Source organism: Lepeophtheirus salmonis, chromosome 12 (assembly GCF_016086655.4).
Source record: "Lepeophtheirus salmonis chromosome 12, UVic_Lsal_1.4, whole genome shotgun sequence".
NCBI classification, from domain to species: domain Eukaryota; kingdom Metazoa; phylum Arthropoda; class Copepoda; order Siphonostomatoida; family Caligidae; genus Lepeophtheirus; species Lepeophtheirus salmonis.
The window spans coordinates 6392662-6414211 of NC_052142.2; the positions used below are offsets into that span (position 1 = coordinate 6392662).

Here is a 21550-nt window from a genome sequence, read left to right on the forward strand (position 1 = left end):
AATCCAAATACAGGTAAATACTATCATCCTTGGGATTCCAAAAATAACCAAGAGCCTTAGTTTCATCAAGTATTTAACTGAGTTATATGTTCGTTATTGTGCAATTCATTAGGAAGATAAGAAACCACTTCCAGAATATTGCAGCACCACTTATCCGAACAAGTTGATCCGCCATTTGTTTTTCTAATAGAATGTCACTTGTGACAGTGACCAACTCATCCGCATACATATATCATTCACTGCAATTTGATATTGCGATCTCAATTTCTCAAAATTTATTTTTACATCAAATATATACAAATGAGCACCACTTGCCGTTCCAAAATCCTGTCGCATACGGCGTCGCTCTATGATGGGCTCATTTATTTTTAGTCTCCAAAAAAAGTTCAGAACACCTAGATGTCTTTTCGGAACATATACTTCGTTGTACATTTTTGTACGATTTCGTTTGCTTCTTTTTGAAGTTTCGTCTATGATGACATCCTCCTCGGAAGCTTGTGGTAGGACAGCTTTAATTCAGCGAAGTACTTTCCAGCGTCTGGAGGCTCAGATTATCTCCCTAAGGTGGGCATGCCTCCTAATAGGGTTGATGCTTTCGTGTTCAATATATTTAATTATTTTTCTCTGCAATATTATTAATTAGTTACAAACTGTGTTATTGAATTATTATAATAAGTGGCGTAAAGGGTAAGAGCCCAACATAAGTTTCAAAAGGAGAGCTCAAAAGGGGCTCAGAACTCAAAAAATGACCATCGAGGACAAAAAAAAAAGAAAGTAATTGAAAAAAATGATAAAGATTCTCAATTGGGCCCAAAGTATTAAACTTGGGAGGGAAGGTCAAACAAACATAACTCTTTATGAAAGATTTTCCAAAAGAGTCAAGATCTTATTAAGAAACCCAAGTTTAAAGAGATTAATCCGAAAAGGCCATTTCCATAAGCTGAAATTCAGAAAACACATGAAAAATTATCTTAATTGTCTTAAAATTAGAAAATTTAATGGCTCTATCCCTGAGTCCGATAAAATGTTCGAATACAATATTGCTGAAATTGACATCAACTGACTAAGATTGCATTCCTATAATATTTCACATGTCAGTGGCAAGACCAGTGCGACCAGGCAGATCGATTATGGGGTTATCAAACTCTTTAGACCCTATTTTAAAATTCAGTAGCCTTAGTCTACCTTTAACATACCAATAGATATCCACTAAGCAAGAGTCTTTGGTGGACATTATTGGATTGAAAAATATTCTTGAAAGAAATAGTGTAAAAACCATTCCGAATTCTAGCACTAAGATGTCCAGTGTATGCTTCTTCTAAATAAATCTTTACTTTACTTTAAAACTATAGAGAACGTAAGATTTATTGGATCGGTGCGATTTGAAACTCCAGAAAAAGTTTTCAAGATCACCTGGCTTTTAAAAACAAGGATACAATAGCTGTTATTTTTCTATATAAGGCATTTTGAGATCCTAAAAAAAAACCAGCCCTCTTATACTCTAGGAATAAAATGATTAAACTAAAGTTTAACAGAGCAAAAAAAAAAAAAAAAAAAAAAAAAAGACTGCTTTAGGTTTGTTCTCTAGATGTGAGAACAATTAAAAATTATCAAGAAATCTTCAAAAATGTCAATGTAGTTTTAAAAAAACACTCAATAAAGGAGAATACTCATAAGGAAGATCTGAACATCCTTCATATCGATTAGAATCCTTTAAATTTCATGACTACTGGGTTTTGTTTATCCTTTTCCACATTTACGTTTTGGGCGTGTGGGGGGATTTCCAAAAAGTACAATACACATCTACGCTTTGAGAGTGATCGTTTCCGATATCTTTTAAAACGACACTATTACTAGGAAGTTAAATCTTTCTTGTTTATACTTTTTAGTCCTTCTGGATTCGGTAGGGCTTTCATTACAAAAGAGTTCCCTACATTATACATAATAATAACTTTGACCACTAATTTTATTTGCACAATTTTTTGTCGATTTTTAAACTAGATGTGACTCTTTTTGTATTTTTTCTATAGCAACCTTGGTTTCCAATACTAATTTCTTTTCAGAATTAGAAACTCTATATTTTTCCATATTGGTTTTAACCTTCAAAAAGATACAATCCCCTTCTTTGGAAGTAACATTTGAGAATTCCGCAACGCCTTTATAAAAGTAAAGGACTCAAATTGAAATTCCATAAAAATACTCATCTCAAAGATTGTTCAAACATCACAGCTAGGGGATTATGTAAAAAAAACAACAACACCTTTTTGTAGGTAATTATTTCCCACCGTGGGATCCTTTTTGTTGCCTCTTTGAATTTGTCTTATTTGAGTTATCTCCCATATTATTAAGTGATTCCTTTTTTCCATATTATTATGCTACTGAGGTTCTGAGATATTTAAATCTATATAAGTCACGTTTATTCCTTCTACTCTCCTGGGAGAAGAAGAACAAACAGTAATAAAATACACTGTTACCTAACTGAAGTGAGATACGCTATGATTTTCAATCCACAAAAAGACGGATATCCTGACGGCTAGAGTGTAGTCTAAGCTCTTTAAAGATCCTACGGGCTCTTATAACATTTTTTAATTGAATAAAAAGGTCAAAAAACACTTTTAACCTTTTGAAGGGATTTATTCTCCAAGACGACACAAATGACGGGTTAAGACAATACATAGTTTCAAAGACCACGAAGTGAAACTACGACTATAACTTTTTTTTTCTTGATAATCCTAGTCATCCCGAATTATTTTAATAGCATTAATCCACTTTTTTTTTGGAATTTAATTGGTCAGGAGCCAGAGGGTTAAAAATGGGGAGCATATTTTTTTCAAAAATTTAATTTTTTTGATTTTATATTAAGATTTGTGTTTTAGTTATGAAATAGAAAACTTTACGGCCGATAAAGATGTTTGTATAAAGAAATAATGAGTGTATGGTATTTTCTTCCTCGGTTGAACCACAACACAAACTTGGGTAACACAGGTGTTTGGCATTATTATTTTATTTTTTTCAAATACATTAAACAGATATATTTTATAGTTTTATATATTTAAAAAAATCCAGTTATTAATCAATGTAGAGAAAATATTTTTTTAAAGTACTATTCATTAGAGTGTTTGCTATTTTTTAAAGTTGACTAAATTTCAAATTATCATGGATCATGAGATTTTTTTAGGTGTTAGTAATGACCTACTAATTTTTTTTTCTGTACCACCAAAAACCGTTACCCTCCATTCGTTGAAAGTTCCAACGTTTCAGAAGTACTTCAAAATGAGATCAAATAAAAAAAAATAAAAAAATGTCTGAATAGTTAAGGCATAAGAAAAGAAAAACTTATTTAATAATTTTTTTGAACTTGTTAGTAATTTTTTTTTTTACTTTATTATGTAATCGGTTTTGTAATTAAAAACTCATGAAGTAAATATTGAGGGCATACAAATATAAATAATTAACTATGGATTTTTTATTTATTAAGCTATTTATATTATTAAATTTCTTCAATAACGAGATACAAATGTCCATATACATATATAGTTTTTAAATTTTTGAATTATCAGTAAATTAATTTATGAAATCAGACTTTTGAAGGTTTTTATTCAATTTTGATATTGAGTGATTTGTAACAATTAAATTTTTCTATCTCTTCTCTTAATCATATATTTTTCTAGAATTCGTCTGTTTTTGATGTTGTTTATTTGTTCACTTCACATGAATGAACTGACTAAAAAAAAATATTTGAATACTATGAAACGAAAACAAAGGGTCAAAATCATATAAGCTCTCAAATTTCAAACTGCTCTCGTAAAACGTACACTTTAACATTTGTGGCTATCAAAGGAAGTGTACCAGACATAGATGAATATTTATATTAATGTTTGAGCAGAGATCAATAGTACTTTGTCCAGATTTGTCAGATAGTAGAAAAGGGGCCACATTATGTACTTGATTTTTTTTTTCGAAAAACATCCTAGAACAGTGCAAGATGCGATATTGATTATTACTGCTTCTACCCTTTTAAGATTATACAATCAAAAAATCCATCAATGGAGCTTCAAAGACTTGTTATAATGATTTTCAATAGCTATGGTCCTACTTTCCTTCATATATAGATTCCCTAACATCAAGCACGGATCGAACAATTTTTATTTTAAGTAAATCAAGCAAACCAGCATCTCAACTCTGAAGAAAGAAATGGAAAAATTGTTTTATTTAAGTCAAATTTTTGCTTTGCACTTCCAGATAATGTTTGATTCAAACCAGTTGACATCATTTTAGAAGATCGTAACAAAAAGAAACAATGGTCAAGTCAGAAAATTTATTCCTACAAAAGAATTTCTAAATAGGCGTCGAGAAAACATGATAAAGAGAAAAGACACTAAAAATGTAATTGTTACAAATCACTCAAGATCAAAATCGAATAAAAACTTCCAATAGACTGATTTCATGAAGTAATTTACTGATTATTGAAAGATTAAAAACTATGTATATTTATCGCCATTTGTATCTTGTTCTTGAAAAACTTTAAATATATAAATAGCTGAATAAATGGAAAATCCACTACTATTTAATTTTATTTATATGCCGTCAATAGTTACTTCATGAGTTTTTACTTACAAATCGACTTAATAAAAATATAAAGAATATGGGAAACAAATTCAAAAAAATTATAAAATATTTTTTTTTTCTTATGCCTTAAATAAAAAAATAATTTTTTTAATTTGACCTCATTTTAAAGTACTTCCGGAACACTGGAACTTTGACGGGATGAAGGGTAAAGGTTTTTGATGGTACAAAAAAATAATTTAGGAAGTCATTTCCAACATCTAATCACATCTCATGATCCATGATAATTTTAAATTTTGTCAACTTTAAAAAATAGTGAACACTCCAATATAAATACATATTTTATTTGTAGAGAATAACGCGTGCGAGGAGAAGGGGGGAGAAAGACATATGGTATTATTGTTTAAATACTGATGAGATTATCATCTGCCTGCTCTATTATGATTATTTATATATATTATTTTATTATATGATTTTTGAGGGTATAACGAAAGAATTTATTAGCAAAATGTTTAATAAAAATATACTACGTATAATTGACTTAGACGGTTTTTATCCGTTACAGTGGATTTGAAAACGTCACATTCTATGAAATTGTAATTCATTATGAACCATATTCTCAGAATAATAACTAATAAAACGACAAAGTAAGAGTATTTCGAAATATATTTGAAGTTCCAAGTTTAAAATAGAAGGCTTAAATTAAATATAATCTACATAATAAAAAAAAATAAACCATCATACATTTAAGTTAAATATACAAAATTAAACAATTAGAATCATATAACTAATAATAACAATAAATTATAAACACAGAATATTGAAATAATAGATTGATCCAAATAATATTTTCTTGTTCTAACATCGGAATTCAGTTCAATATGTCATAACTTTAGGTTGCAAAACACAAGCCAGACGTGGGGTTTAATAAAAATATCATCACCCTTTTTTCCTCATGTGCAAGTTGCATATACAATTGTGCACAGGATAGAAAAATCTCTACCGATAAGATCTTAATTATTAATAATAAAGTAAATGTCAAAATCATAAAATAATGTTAGATTTAAATCCATATCTTCTTCCAATCTTAGTACGAACAGCTTCTAGAATCCCACTTTCATTTATTTCATGTTTATCTAAGAAAAGAAAAGTTAATCCATGCAGTAAAATTTTAAACCTTAATTACTTATCTTAGATATAAAAATTATGTAGTAATATCCGGCGATATTACTCCTTATTAAGAGCATCAAAAAAAGACCCCTGGCGATTTATGATTGTATAACAACATACTATTATAATGAAGGATACACACAATTACTAATTATAATGCTACACCCAATACAAATATCTCCGTTGTTGTGACCATTTAAGCCGTTGTTTTTGCCTTTTATGAGTTTTTGAACATCCTTTCTTGGAGCTTATGAACCATAGCTAATCCTTAAGTGACAAAAAAGTAATATTTATAGACTATGTAATATTGGAAAACCTAATGATCATACCAAAGTCTTTTGAAGAATAGTGTCAGACAAACTAGTTGCAAACCATCCAAAGCTACTACCCCCGTAGTTGTGACCATTTAAGCCGTTGTTTTTGCTTTTTATGAGTTTTTTGAACATCCTTTCTTGGAGCTTATGAACCATAGCTAATCCTTAAGTGACAAAAAAGTAATATTTATAGACTATGTAATATTGGAAAACCTAATGATCATACCAAAGTCTTTAAGTGAAGAAACTAGTGTCAGACAAACTAGTTGCAAACCATCCAAAGCTACTACCCCCGTAGTTGTGACCATTTAAGCCGTTGTTTTTGCTTTTTATGAGTTTTTTGAACATCCTTTCTTGGAGCTTATGAACCATAGCTAATCCTTAAGTGACAAAAAAGTAATATTTATAGACTATGTAACATTGGAAAACCTAATGATCATACCAAAGTCTTTAAGTGAAAAAACTAGTGTCAGAAAAACTAGTTGCGAACCATCCAAAGCTACAACTCCCGTTGTTGTGACCATTTAAGCACTTGTTTTTGTCATTTAATGAGTTGTGTATTATCATTCTTGATATTTTTAGCTAAAATAGAATCATATTTTATGGTTAGATTTAAAAAAAATGAATACTTACTGTTAGATGGTACAAAATTCAGAGTTCCATTTCGAAATTAGTAAATATTTTATACTTTTTACTGATAACTTTGATCGTAATTTGGTGTGGATGACTCTTAAACATGCTGAAAATTCTCTCAACTTCACAATTTACAATGGGGGTATTTCTATAAATTGAATCTTCAACACAGGCTAGGTCTCGTAATTCATTGTAAGCTGGATTTTCTGATAGGAAATTGGTCAATTTAGATCGGAATGGCTCTAGCTTAATATCATTTCGTAGCAGTTCAACGATGGTAATGCTGACAAGTAAGGGTAATCGTCCTTCTAAAGCTGTGATGGCCCCAGAAATTTGATTGAGATTATTATGAATAGTGGTCAACTCTTCAAATATATATTCGTCAGTAATAATCTCCTTTGCTTTAATTATAGAAGGCATTTTTTCATGGAGGCTACTTAAATATTCCCTGATTACTATGAAGTGCTTGAAATAGTAATCTGCTGCTTTTAACCAAGTTCCCTAACGTGTAATGACTGGAGCTGGGGTAAGGGAATTTGGTAAGAAGCAGCGAATCTACGTTTTCTTAGTCCAGCGTTCAAAAATATTTTTTTGATTTCGGATATTAATTCATTTGTTCTAGGGAACTCTTTACGAGCAAGTTCAGCAACGTTAGAAGCTCCATCCGTAATAAACACCTTCAGGCGAGTAGCATTAAAGTTGGTTCCAAGAGTAACTTGAATACTCTCGACAACAAAATTTATTATGTTCTTGGCATTAGCACGTTTAATGTCTATCACGTTGATGAGATATGGACGACCCAAGAAATAGCCGTCCAAAGGACCAATCAATAAAGCAGTGATTGATCGCTCCTGATTATCTTTTGTCTCATCGACAGCAACAAAAATATCCTTCTCTTCGACTTTTTCTTTGATTTTGGAGATGACATCGTTACCAACATCCTCCATTAATTTAATGATGGTTCCTCGGAAAGGGATGGGTTTACCCGTGTATTTCTCCATAAATTTTTTGAACGTCGGATGATTAGCAACAGATAAGGGAATATGACATGCAATAAACATCTTTGTGAGATCAGAGTTAAAGTCTGACTTGATGCATTCATCATTAACTTGATTTTTTAGATGAATATCCATGCTCTTGATATGAGATGAGGATAATGAGTGGCGTGGAATTCTAGACAGGTGACTAAAGGCACATTTATATCGACAAATCCGACAAGCCATCTGTTTCTCGGCCGATAAGTATTTCCAAATTCCTGGGCGACCATTTTCAGAAATCCAGACAGAAGGCGACGTTATTTTAGGCATTTTATTCAGTTCTCTATCGACTATTATATATTAATATTGAATAACAATGGCGGGAATGATAACGTTTTTGATAGAAGAATATTTTAGTTATATTATTCAATCAATGATGCCATGCGTATTTTTTATTTTCTCATCGCACGCTTTTGTTCTCATCCGGTAAGTATTTTCCAAATTCCTGGGCCTCCATTTTCATAAATCCAGACAGAAGGCGACGTTATTTTAGGCATTTTATTCAGTTCTCTATCGACTATCACCATCTCATATTATATTAATATTGAATAATAAAGGCAGGAATGATAACGTTCATGATTGATAGAATAAGATGTATATTATTTAATCAATGATGCCATAAGTAATTCTTCTTTTCTCCTCGCACGCTTTTCTATTCTTACCGAAATTATCACCCTTAAATATACGTAGACGAGAGGAAAAAAGAAAAACAGAGTGTGAGTTTCAGTTATATCGCCTTCCATGTAAACCAAAAAATGTCAGCATTAAGGACAGAAAAAACAAACAATACGGAGTTGAATAGAGGAGGATACAGATGGGACGTAGAGAGGCTGCCCTCTGAGTTCTTCTATTTTAGTAATTTCAAGAAGCAAATGAAGATTATTTGGATTTTATTGGTTAATATTTCTTCTGTAATAATCCCTTTGATGTTTTGCCTTCTTTAATATAAACTTTCTTGTGAGTCATCTATCTTTGCTTTATCAAAGAAGGAACATTAATATTGAATCTATTTTATGATTAGTGAAAATTCAGATTTTCCACAAGTGTATAAAATGTTTTAAATTATTCCATAATTTATACGTACAATAAGATAACTTATTCAAAGATTCCGGTTTTGAGGGTATAATTTTAGTCTAAACTTGATATACATGGATTGTAAATTTTAAAAATATAAGATTTAAAAAAAAATGCACGTTCGGGTAAATAAAGCTATTTCTAAAAGCGTCTTGGGTCATTCTTATTTGTTGATATCAGTAAGGTATCAACTTCCTTGTTATTATTATTCCTATTTTAGTAAAAAATTAGTGGATTTCCTATCATAGTAAAATAAGTGTAATAAAATAAAGTTTAGACCAACTTTAAAGGGAAGTAGATACAAATCGAAAGTAGGTTCCTTTGAGCTGTACAGGGGATCCGATTTATTATGTTTGGTATCGAAGTTTCTTTTGGATTGCTTCGATATTGGTAGCATCAAAGAGGGGATATAAAAAGAAAACTGAAGCAATACATTAGTCTGTGGAATTTTCAGAGATTGTATAAGAAAAATAATAATTACGTAAATATGCCTAGAAATCTCTTTGGTTATATTACAAGGAAACAAGATAGACCTCTAAATTTGATGTAATACCAAGTCTTGGTGTGGTAATTTGATCTTTACGAAGCTACAGACTCGAAATTGAAAGTAGTAGATACATTGAAGAGAGTTCAAGACTATTTCAATGAAATTCAATCATGTATAGAAGAAGCAGACTTCTTAAATTTATTAGAAAACATGATAAATTAGAAAAAGAGCACTCCGTGATGATGAAAAAGATTCAAATATTTATTAAAGAAAAAAAAACGAGGAGGAGTACAACGTGAAAATGAAGAGGCTCCAAGATATGGTAGAGTTAATAACAAACATAACTTCAAACAAGAGTATGATGAATTTAAGTCATTGCAACCCCAACTTAGACTCAGATATTAAGTTAGCACCACTCCCAAAGTTATTATTCCCCACCTTTGATGGGAAAATAGAAGAGGTACATAGCTGGATGGAGACATTCAAGAATTAAATTTAATGTCAAAACCTACTTATTTATTTTCACTATTATGGTTCTACATTGAATCGTATATCAGGACTATCAGTGTGAAACACAAATTATGAGGAAGTATTAAAAATATTGAACGAGTGTTTATCCTTTTTTATGAGCGTTCACAGGACAGTTTAGTCTCTTTTTCATTAATTAAAGCACTTTGATAAAGAGGACATAAGCCACTCAAAATCACTGGAATAGAATTATATGTTGGGGTTGCCCCGTGAATACGGTAAACAATTTTTGTATACAAAAGACATGTAGGGAAATTTGGTTAAACTTTCACCTTATGAAGTCAGTACATTGTCAGATTATAATATGGCTGTACCTCGTATAGTTGTTTCTTAACCTAATTTGAGAAACATTATGTTGGCTGATAAAATCAATCTTTCTGGAAATTTAGACATAACAATTCGTGCAGATATAATTTAATTATTTCTCCTCAATAATCCATCATTGTTTGATAAATAAGCAGAGCCATATGGGAAAGAATATACGTTTAGGATATAATATTGTTTGTAACATTAAATGATGCCTTAATCGACGGTAAGTAATATTTCATATAGTTAATAATGAAGCAGAACCGAATTTAACAAAATTTTGGGAGATGGAAGACTGTGATATGAGTTACCAATCTGTATTTTCTGCAGAAGGGAAACAAGCTGATGAATGATTTAATAGTAACGGATGAATACTTATGATTAGATAATAGAAACGTCTACCCTGTAATGGAAAAAAATAATAGAGTGTTTGGGTAATACAAGGAGGAAGGCCCAGAGAAGATTCAATTCATTACCAGCTAAATTTCATAAATATCCGACATTTGCAAAAGAGTATTTACAAACCATTCAAGTATCAATAAAACTAAAAATCATAAAAAGAGTGTCTCAATGCAAACTGAAGAGAAGTCGAGTTTATTATTTAACTGATCACGGTGTATTAAAAAAAAGCATCGTCGACAACAAAATAAAGAGTTATTTTCGATGGATCAATGAAATCAGCAAATGGGATTTCGTTGAACGATTGTCTCTACTTAGGTCCCAAGAAAGAGCAGGATTTAGTGGATCAATAATTTAAACGGTCGTTAAGTAGACTTGCTTTGGTATCATATACCAGAAAGATGTATAGCCAAGTAGCCAGTCTAATGAAGATAAAAATTTATAATGTTTATTTTGGCGAGAAAGGAGGGTAGATCCGATTCGTTAATATCGTCACACTAGACATATATTTGGTACATTGAGTGCTGCTTATTCGTCAATATCAGCAAAACAATGAACCCCTGAACAAGCTAAATTGTTTAAAAATGCATCTAAAGTCGTCACCAAAGATATTTATGTGAATGATCTATTGACTACGGTCGATACAATAGATAACGGAAGAAATTTATTTCAAGATTTAAAACGGCAAAGTAATATTGTTGGAGCGTTGGATATTTATAAGAATTCTTTATCCCTGGAGGTAACCGGAACCGAGCTATGGAGAAAAATTCTGGGATATGTTTGAAATCCTAAAGAGAAATCCTAATCCTAATAATTTTTCACTGTTTATTATGTTAATACATTGGGGAAAATTTTGTCTGAGTCTGATAAACTATTTCGATCCGAATGGATTCTTCCCTTATGTTATTTAGAGTAAACGTTATTAGATTTATGGAAGATGGGTTTAAATTGGAATGAAGAAATGGAACTATAGGAGGAGGGGAGCTTAAGTTAGGAAACAAACTTATGATAGTTGGAGAGATTGAGGTAGTAAACTGACTTAAAGTGGGATGAGTGTTTGTGTTTGAGTTAGGAAATATACATAATGTAGGTTGTGAGCTTTAAGTTGTAGGATATTTTGAGGTTAGAAACATATCATAGGTGGGAGGAAAGCTAGAAATATAAAGAGGACTTGATGTACAAAAAGGATTTAAAGTATAAATAATGTCTCAGGTAGGATTAATGTTTAAGTTAGGAAACAAATTCAAGGTTAAAGGAGATTTTGTGGTAGAAAGAGGGCTTGAGGTAGAAAAATGATTTAAAGTAGACGACAGTGATGTAGGTAGAAGGCTTAAAGGGTACTGCATAAGTCCCTTAAGAAATATTTTCCTCTTGTTCTCACAATTATTATTCTATCTATGTATAGTTTCCTTACTTTTGTTCGAATTTTTTTTTCACATATATAGTTTTCAGAAATCAAAATTGATAATTGCTAAGATGAAATTTAAAAGCCTTAACAATTCAATTTATATACTGTCGGACCACTTCTTCATTCTTATGATTCCAGGATGATCAGAGGAACACATAAAGACGTAAGATTTATGTGTGTAGACGCTCATTGGCTGTGATACGCAGATAAACAGACAGATAGGCAAAAAGACAACAAAAAAAATCAAAATCACATTTTTTTCCCAAAAAAAATGTAAAATGTTAGAAATTTAGGGCCGTTGAGCTACCTCTAAATATTTATTGAAATTGTTCAAACTTTGTGAATCGTAGTTTTTACAAAAAAGAACGCATTTGAGCCGTCAATTTTTTATTTTATTTTATAGAAAGTGATTTAATTTCACCCTAACCAATAGTTGTTGCAAGGAATTTCAAGTCAAGGAGCTACACTATACCAAAAAATTGAAATCGAAAGACATGTTTTGAATGAGAATTAAAGTTTCACATTTACAAACTTCCAGCTTCTTATTTGAAATAAATTTCCGAATCTATCTTCCTGTTTGTACTATTTTAGAAGAATTAAATAAAAAATAAAAATAGAAAAATGTGAAGTGATTTTGGAGTTGTGTGACAGTTCAATGTTTGTTTGCCTCTACTCAGAAGAAAGATGATCGAAGAAAAACAATCCCCAAGGAGGATAATTCACAGCTCTAATTCCCGCAAGACACTCATTTGTGGCTTAATGAGTTGGTAAACATACCTGGAAAGCCCAGACTGAGTCGAGGAATGCTCTGTGCTGCAAAACAATGTTCGTTAAGTCTAAAAAATATCTTTGAATATCTTTTGAACAGGAAAAATATGAATCACGTTCTTCTATGTAAAAATATCCCTCGATCTTCTTAAGAAACGATTTGGACGCTACAAACAAATGGCTGGTGCTAACTATTTTGTATCAGTGTATCAATTTTTAGAAACCGAAAAAAGATAAAATATAATGAGGTCCCTCATTCAATTCAACAAAATGTAACTTTCAGAAGTAAATTTTTTTTTCTGAGTCTGAAGAAGTTGTAAAAGTGAAAATAATTGGTTAATCGCTAGAAATACTAAAAAATCTTCAATCTGATCCTTTTCAAAATCTTCATCAAAATGTACATGAAGGAATTTTTTTTATTGCTGGCATGTATCCAAAGGGATACTTAAGAAAACGAAGTGTAATTCATTCCATGAACTTTTAATAAAAAGCAGTGAAGCCCCTGAACTTGAGATAGTCTTGGATAGTGAGAATGACCATCAACCAGTTTAAAAAGAATTCATACCTTCTTTAAATCTTTGGGGTAGTTAATTCGAGTGAGCTAGTTTATGTAACTGGTCTCCGTGCACAGAAATTTAACCAAAAAAAAAAAGTGCCGATGTAGAAAGACAATTATTATTAATTGAATAGCCGAAATCTGTTTTTCAAACTGCATTAAAAATGAAGCTTTTAAATACTTCTTCAGTTAAAGATACTTTATCACATAACTGCAGGGAAAACCACATATTCCTATACTTAACTAGCACATTGTTCAAAGATTCTTTAACTATAAGGTTTTTTAGTACCATGAATGATACCATTTATACTTCTAAAAAGTGCAATTTACTCTCAAAAAACACATCATTCATTCAAAATATATAAATTACATTGTCATACCTACTGAATATAATTATAGTATTATTTATTTTGATTTTTTTATTATTATTTAGTCCTCATACTTGTAAAAACATGATTTTTTTTTTTAGAAATTGATCCCAAAACTTTTGAAGGCTGATGAATATTCTTTGATTTCCATATTTATCGATTTAAAAAATTTAAAAAAAATCATTGCGTCATTTTTGAGATAATCGATATCTAATGTAAAATTTTTCCATTTTTTTAATGGCTTAGTTAAAGATAAGTTTGAAATAAAATAAATCCTCAAGAATTCAAATTTAGAGAAACGTTTTTAATATTAAAACTGTAGTATATAATTCATTCTAAAGATTGTTTAGTGGTAATCAAAAATATTTAGAGTTATAAATTTAATTAAGGTTTTTGTATGTATTTTCTAGTTGAAATTAGTTACTTTTGTTGAAAAGTAATTTTTTTAATGCAGTTCAAAGAAGTAAAATGAACCTTTTTAATTAAAGTTTTATAGAACTACTCATAATCTGTAATTAATGCCATTATGTTATTCCTCAAAAATGGCTCCTTCTTATTAAAAAAGGAAAATAAAAATAACAGATACTGTATGTGTACTGTATATTGAGCACACCATTCTGAACACTCCCGTCATACAAATGCATAATTCCGACCAGAACCCCCCTTTATAAGTATAGAGTCCCAATATCTGTATTTTTACAAGATCACAATCACTTTTTTATAGATTCATATTTTTATTAATATATAATCCCCCTCACGCTTAATAGAATTTTTTTCTTTCATTTTGCCTTCTACTGTTTTGCCAAATGACATTTTTAACATGATACTTTTTTTTTTGCCATGGATGGTAATAGGAAGGCTTCTTCATCTCAGTTATATAGTTTGTTTGGTGGAATTTTTAACCGTTGTATTCCAGCCTTGAGAAATTTGAAACAAAAAGGTAAACAAGATAGACAATCACTATTATTTAAGCCTAACCACACAGGTTTCAAAGCATTTGGAAGGAATCAGAGAATATCCAGTGCCACTGTCAGTTACGAAAAATAATATAATTGGAATATCAAGGATCTTCAAACATTTCTTGATAAATCCTCCTACTAGAGGAAATTAATTTCTTCTTGCATTAAATTAGCAGAACAGTTGCACTACATCAATATATTTTTTTAAATAATTGAAATGCATACCACAAATCTTCAATACAAAATTTAAAATATCGCCTGATAGGGGAGTCTTCGTACATGTAAATTTATAAAGTATACACGCTATTTTTATATGATAAAATTAATATCCTCTTAATGGGGAAAATATAAATAAAACAAAAATGATTTACATTCAATATAAAACTCGACTACTACTCCCCTTAGTATGCTTACTTTTTGTGTTTTTTACAGTTATTCCATATATATTTCCAAAGGGTAAAGTATTTGTGAGGGTTTTTAAAAAAAACCAATGCACGGAAAAGGTCAATGTTTTACAATTTATGGTATGTAGTATTCTCTAACACCCAGTTTGTGTTTTGTAGATTCAAGGTCCTGTAATCTCCAAATCTGTCCCTTTTTCAGTCCCCTAATGATTTTTTTTAAATATTCACCCTTGCACGTTCTGTTAAGTTTTTAAGAACTTTTTTTGAACAATTCTCGAGCTTAGCCGAATTTAGGTTTTCTTTGAAAGACCCACCAACATAATCAAATTGCTTTTTATCGGTATTTCTGGCACAAAGTCCAGTTGATGAATCTGTGTATGCTTGTATCGAAGAAAGACGAATCTATACGATATGTTGTTGAATATACTTGACTCAACAGATTTATAAAATCACCAACCCACTTTTTTCCGTCCCCACCTTACCGTTCAACATCTATTTCTCCTTGAAAAAAATATATATATATTTTTAAATTTTTTGCTGTATCTCCAATCTAGCTTCTGCATCAAAATCAATATATAATATACTACAAAAAAATGTTAGATTTCAATGGTTCGAAGTGCACAAAACCGCTTTCATCGAAATTAAAGTATTCCATGCATTCCTGACGTTTACACTCTAGACTGTTCTAATCCTGAGTTAAATACGACCTTAACAACAGATGCATCACTATTAAATTTTATTGGGTTCTCTTTAGTACAGACAATACAAGAACATTGATTGAAACTCATCGAATATCGAAGAAAGTTTCTCCCTGATGGCAAAAATGTGCGGGGATAAAATTTTAGCGACAAAATGATCTCGAACCATGGATTTCAATGAAGATACCTAGGTTTAAATAGGTGCTTAATGTTTGGGAATAAACGTTGAAAATCATCTTTGCGTCACAACTTACAATATATGTGTTCCAGTAAATTGCCTCCTCAGAATTTGCTCAGTCTTGTAATTCGATGTAGAAATGATTTTCATCTTTTCTGTCTTTTTATGGAACTCCTCAGTTGTTACAGAAGTATACAATGATTCTGTCTAGATCTGGAGATTATTGAGCATTGAGACAATCAGAAGTCACTATCATAGACATTAATGTTAAGGGGCTTCTGTATTATGAGCGATTCTTTCCATGAAAGGTTATGGGATCCACGAATGAGGCACAAAGAGGCGAGAATAAAGGACCAGAAAATGAACTTAAAGAGAGGATCAGAAAACGTGACGCTAAATTATCCTAATTGAAAATTATAAGCTCCAAAGAACAATGATTAGATGCAAGTACCATTATTTGTAATCGAGACCAAATATGAAATTTCACATTTCCCAAATAATCGTAATTATATCACACTAAGATAGGTGGCCCACTATAAATTTTGTATTAGAGGGAGACCGTATCACAACATTGATTTTGCAAATTATAAACATAAAAGAAGAAAAAACACTGATAACAGCTGTTTTTCACTTTCTAATTTCAAAACATATATTTATTTATTCCTTTTGATCAGCCTATAGGTCAGTGATTCATATTAATAACTAAAAAAGGTGGACAAATATTTAGGCCAGAGAACATTAGAATGCAAATACATGAAAATAATAGTATTGTTGCTTTACCCCACGTTAACGGATACTAATCCTGATAATGTTTAAAACCTTGCTCTTTAAGAAAATAAATAACTACAAAAGTATAATGAATAGTTCTTCGATTTATTATAAAGATAAGTGTTCGAATACATTGAGGTGCGCACGGAGGAAACAAATCCACAAAATGAAACACAATATTAACTGAACTATTAAACAGAAAATAATAAAAAGAAAGAGAAAAGTAGATGTAATAAGCTAGATAATGGAGGCGTTAACACTCCCGACCTTGAGAAATCCTTTCCCCAAAATGATTAATTGAATTTCTCAAAAAGATGAACATTTTGAATAGGCCTAGCAAAAATCTAAATTAATTACAATTTTCGAAACCCCTCTTCGGTTAATTATCCGGTGAAAGGCTGAAAAAAACTTTTCAGTGTTCATTTGTAAAGCCAATTCCAAATGAATTGTGGAATTGGGCACACGTAAATAAAAATATATATGACTTAACAGTGGAAATATCTTATTTAATCAGAAAAGGACCTGCAAAATCAACTTCTACATTAGTAAACGCAGGTTCATTCCGAACTCTTTCTTCAAGAAGGGTAGACAGAGGCTAAGTGTTCTGATACTTACACCAATATTCCAAAATCGTTTTCTGATATTTGTAATGTAGTTTCAATCGATGAGTGAGAAGAAGATCGATGAAGGTGGATTACCAAATTTTTAACGCAAAGGGATTTCCTGGGATGAATGATTTGATGGTTCAATTCATCAGTTAGGATTGCTTTTTGTAGACGTCCACCAACAATAATCAACTTCCTTACATGATCCCAAAGTGGGTCAAGAGAAGAAAGTAGACTTTCCTTTGACAAATCACTTACGACACGCATCGATTTCAATTCTCCTTCTTTCAACTCTTGAGTAGTGAGAAAGCTTGAATTACAATTAATTTTGAATATCCATCACTGATTCTAATTTTTACAGACAAATAAGTTTCCTATATTTATCAAACTTTCCGAAGATATCATTCCTGATATTTGCAACAACATGCACAGACTTATTTAAAAAATTTCATAAACAAACGATGTATCACTGAGACATAATTGATCCTGTCTTGGCCAGCTATTATTAAAAAGTACAAGCACTGAAGGTCCATTCCAATATAATGTATTCAACTCCAATGAATTCAACGGACATCCACAAGTAAGGACATCTGCAGGATTCTGTTCATCTCGTACATAATTCCAACATAATCTTCAGGCCAAACCTTGAATTTCTTGAACACGGTTCCATAAGAATAGTTTCCAAGTAGAGCTTGGTTTTTATCCAAGGAATAGCGACTTGAGACTCAGTCCATAAATAAAAGGAGCTAATATGTAAAGGTGCACCTTTACAAGAGTCAAGAACATATCGAACAAGATTTGCTCACAGTAATCCTACTAATAATTCCAATCCAGCCAAACTTGGAGCAATACGAGATTTAGTGATGATGAATTTTTTTTCGAAAAAACTGTCATTCCAAAGCTAACATAAACGATACTCCGGTAAGCAAGCTTTCTTGTATCACAAAAGGCATGTAACTCTACATTTTAAATATATAAGTTGGTAAAAAATAAAGATCAATCCTCAATTTCAAAATATATTCCAACTCCTTTTCCCAAATTCTGAGCTTGGACACGCTGGAGTCATTGAGTTCTTCATCCCACAATGTTTTTGAAGCTCCAAAATGATTGTACAATTATTTTGGTTGATATATGAAAATGAATAAACTCCAAAAATATCGTAAACTTGAGACACGTTAGTGAGTATGGCCCGTTTGGTATATTTACTAAGTGGATTTAGAAAACTGCTCTTTGTTGATAGTGGAAACAATCCTTATCCACATCCTAACCAATACCCAGCGCCTTAGTAGTTCCATCCAACGGAGTATTTTTTACCTCAACATAGATTTTAATTAAAAGATCCTCCGTAGACACAAAATCCAACAATTCAGAAGAATTAGAGACCAACTTGGTAAATTCCCCCTACACTTGAAAATGATTTTTTTTAACTCACTTACCAAGTTCTATGCAGATTCTAAATCACGACAGATACATCGTCTCAAAATAAATTGTTTCATATGGAGTTACAACCCAAAGGGCAACAGTGTCCCATCTTCGATTTGGCATGATGGCGAATCGCAATCATAGTAAGAATGGGTGACAATTTAACTCCAAACATCAAAGAAGTCATTATAAAAATTTGCGGTTCAATCGAAAACAACAATCCAAATTAAAAAAAAACTACAAAAGTGCAAAGTGGAATAATGAATGATACATTTCCTATTGGGCAGAACTCTTCTTAATATCAAAAGCAACATTGTTGTATCTTTGCTATTTCCCAACTGGGAACACACAAGACGAATTGAAGTAACGTAGGCATTAGACGAACCCAATAACGACTATTTTTTCCTATCCTTTGGCAAAATTTGGTTATGCAATAATGAGACTTCCCCAAAGATATTTTCTCGGTAAGCCACTGTTTCTATTTATCATCCTACAAGGACTTCCCCCAATTTGTAATCAATTATTTCTCCCATTCATGTCTTAGCTCAGAAGGGACCTTCAGTTGTAATTGAAATACGATCATAGCATACAGTGAATTCTCAATCTCCTTTAAGGACGACCCTAAGGAGTGAAGCCGACCCGAGAGAACATCGAAATATGATCTCATGTATTTATGATTTTTGAGCCGATGGATTTCATATCTAGAGGACCGTTCACCAGACTCCAAAGTATTTTTCGAGTCTGGCCCAATCGACCCTTAATATAGAAAATGGCTTCTTTGAAACTGTCTCCAAGAGGAGAAAGGGAGTAGAGACAATATGAATCTTTAGCCGACATTGATTGTCGAAGGCATATATATTTATAGAAATACACCATTTTGAGTTTGAATGAACGAGCGGGTCAAAGTCCTCCGAAATAAAAAGGAAAAAGAAAAATAAAGTTGATTGACGTCAACAAAGATCAATTATTATAAATTATAAGACTGAAATACAGCACTGAATTGGACACGATTGAGACTGGAAGGACAGCAGTATTTAGTCCTAAATAAGGATTGACACAACATTACTCTAATTCGAAAATACATAATAAAAATTGGATTTTTTTTAAAAGGGTTTAAATTCCAAACCTACTGCAATTAAAAATTTTAATATTTTTTTTCATTATTTATGTCTTAAATAACAAAAATAAATTTGGATTTTAGCTGTCGGGAAAACATGCTTTTACATATTGTTATAATTAGCACATCATTATAATTATTCCTTCTGCATCTTTTATAGAATCCAATTATCCCACAGACAGGCTTGATTATACTTCGAATGAATATTTTTGTAAGGTAAAAAAATAATTCTTGGAGAAGGTGGGAGAGAGACATATCGTACTTCTTAGTTAAGGCCTTCCTAATATAAGCTGTTTATTTCATGATTTTTGTACGAGAAAATGAATAACTACTATAAGGTGGTGAACCTTCTAAATTTAAGATTCCATTACTGCAGGAAAGATATCATGATTATATTCAAATTCATATATTTCTACTTTATTATGTATTTTTAAAACTATTTACTTACATTAAAGGGAATAGTTAAAAGCGCGCAGTTCTATTAAATAATGAACAAAAAGCAAAAAGACCACACGCAACAACCGTTTTCCGTTTCTTATTTCTAAACTTAATTTTTCTCTACAAGAATATTAACTGTAAGCTATAATGTTTACTTATGTCGCATATCAATGGAAATTTCTTTTTTGTTTTATTTACTTATTTGTGTATGTATGTATCCGTGTAATGAATAAAGACCTTGAAAAAAAAAAACACATAATTCTATCCTTCATTTTTTTTGTAATGAATCTTAAAAGATTAGATTTCATCTTGCCTCACATGTTGATTATAGTAGTTTTGATGAATAATAATTAGATTATTTAAATGTACGTAGAATAGTAGAAAAGTTCCTCTACTTAACTCGAAACATGACTTTACCTTGTCGATAAATAGGGTTTTTACCGAAAAATTAACGTAAATTTTATAGTTATATTAGAAATATTGGTATATTTTTCAAGGTATAATGCAATTTTCAAAATTCAAAAATTATATTAAATATCCTTCAGTATTCTAAAGCTCAATTCAATTATATTTTGTCTTCATAGATATATTCCTATTGTTAAAAATGAAGAAGTAGTGCTGTATGCATTGGTGACTAATGAAAATAGATAATTAGAGTAATTCGCTAATATCCTTACTATCATTAATTTAATCTCTACTCTTCCATTATTTCCCTGCAGCAAGGTAAATAAGACCAAAAAAATTATAAAGACATAGATATTTTAAATCGTTAGGTGGTGATAATCATCTTCTCTAAATTCTAAGAATTTTGTCATTTTTACTTTTTGCCAACATTGGTCTAACGGAAACAAATAGACATTAGAGAAAAAATATAATTTGTCTGTAAGGGAAACTTCCTGTATACAACCAAACAAACGCCATGGAAAAACTTAGTAACAGTAATGAAGATTAAGTATATATATTGGCAGATAATGGGAGTAAATTCACCCCTTCAAGGAAATAAGGACATCAAAATTTATTATCTATGAGTCTTTCTACGAAGAAATTGGGGCCTTAGTAATATAAATAATGTTATAATCTGCAATGAAACTACTCACTCATCTTTAGCGATGCTGAAACAGTCCCTTCAACTCTCCTTGAATCCAACCATAAGAGCTAAACCCATGGTCGTGATCAATGTTCCAAATCGTTCTATCAAAGGTATGCAATATCTAAATACGGAATAAATCCACACTATATGACGGTTGCAATGAAAAAGAAAAATAACAATTAATAATAATAGGTTATCTATTGAGGTCTCGAGTGTTGATTACTGAAAATGATGAGAAAAAGAAACGAATGGTAATC

At 31.0% G+C, this 21550-nt stretch overlaps 2 protein-coding genes across 22 annotated transcripts in view; one reads left to right on the top strand and one right to left on the bottom strand.

Moving 5' to 3' along the window:
- Nucleotides 1-21550, top strand: part of LOC121126702 (uncharacterized) — a 58479-nt gene that overhangs the window by 3614 nt on the left and 33315 nt on the right. The window lies entirely within an intron of this gene.
- LOC139906661 (uncharacterized) lies at nt 5215-21430 on the bottom strand. 4 transcript variants are annotated; one of them, XM_071891894.1, is made up of 4 exons: nt 6684-8102; nt 6493-6632; nt 6066-6214; nt 5215-5855 (listed from the first exon to the last, which is right to left on the bottom strand). In XM_071891894.1, exon 1 carries the CDS (start codon nt 7988-7990, stop codon nt 7172-7174), a length of 819 nt encoding a protein of 272 aa, XP_071747995.1. In that variant the 5' UTR covers nt 7991-8102; the 3' UTR covers nt 5215-5855; nt 6066-6214; nt 6493-6632; nt 6684-7171. The 4 variants fall into 4 exon arrangements, 3 of the variants coding, with proteins under 3 accessions (XP_071747995.1, XP_071747996.1, XP_071747994.1); XR_011782344.1 differs by lacking the exons at nt 5215-5855; nt 6684-8102 and adding exons at nt 6277-6430; nt 21301-21430 and having other exon boundaries at nt 6083-6214; XM_071891895.1 differs by lacking the exon at nt 5215-5855 and adding an exon at nt 6277-6430 and having other exon boundaries at nt 6083-6214; nt 6493-6618.

What these genes read in the sequence shown, in the direction of transcription:
- LOC139906661 (XM_071891894.1), bottom strand. Translation starts at nt 7,990, where the DNA reads ATGCCTAAAATAACGTCGCCTTCTGTCTGGATTTCTGAAAATGGTCGC.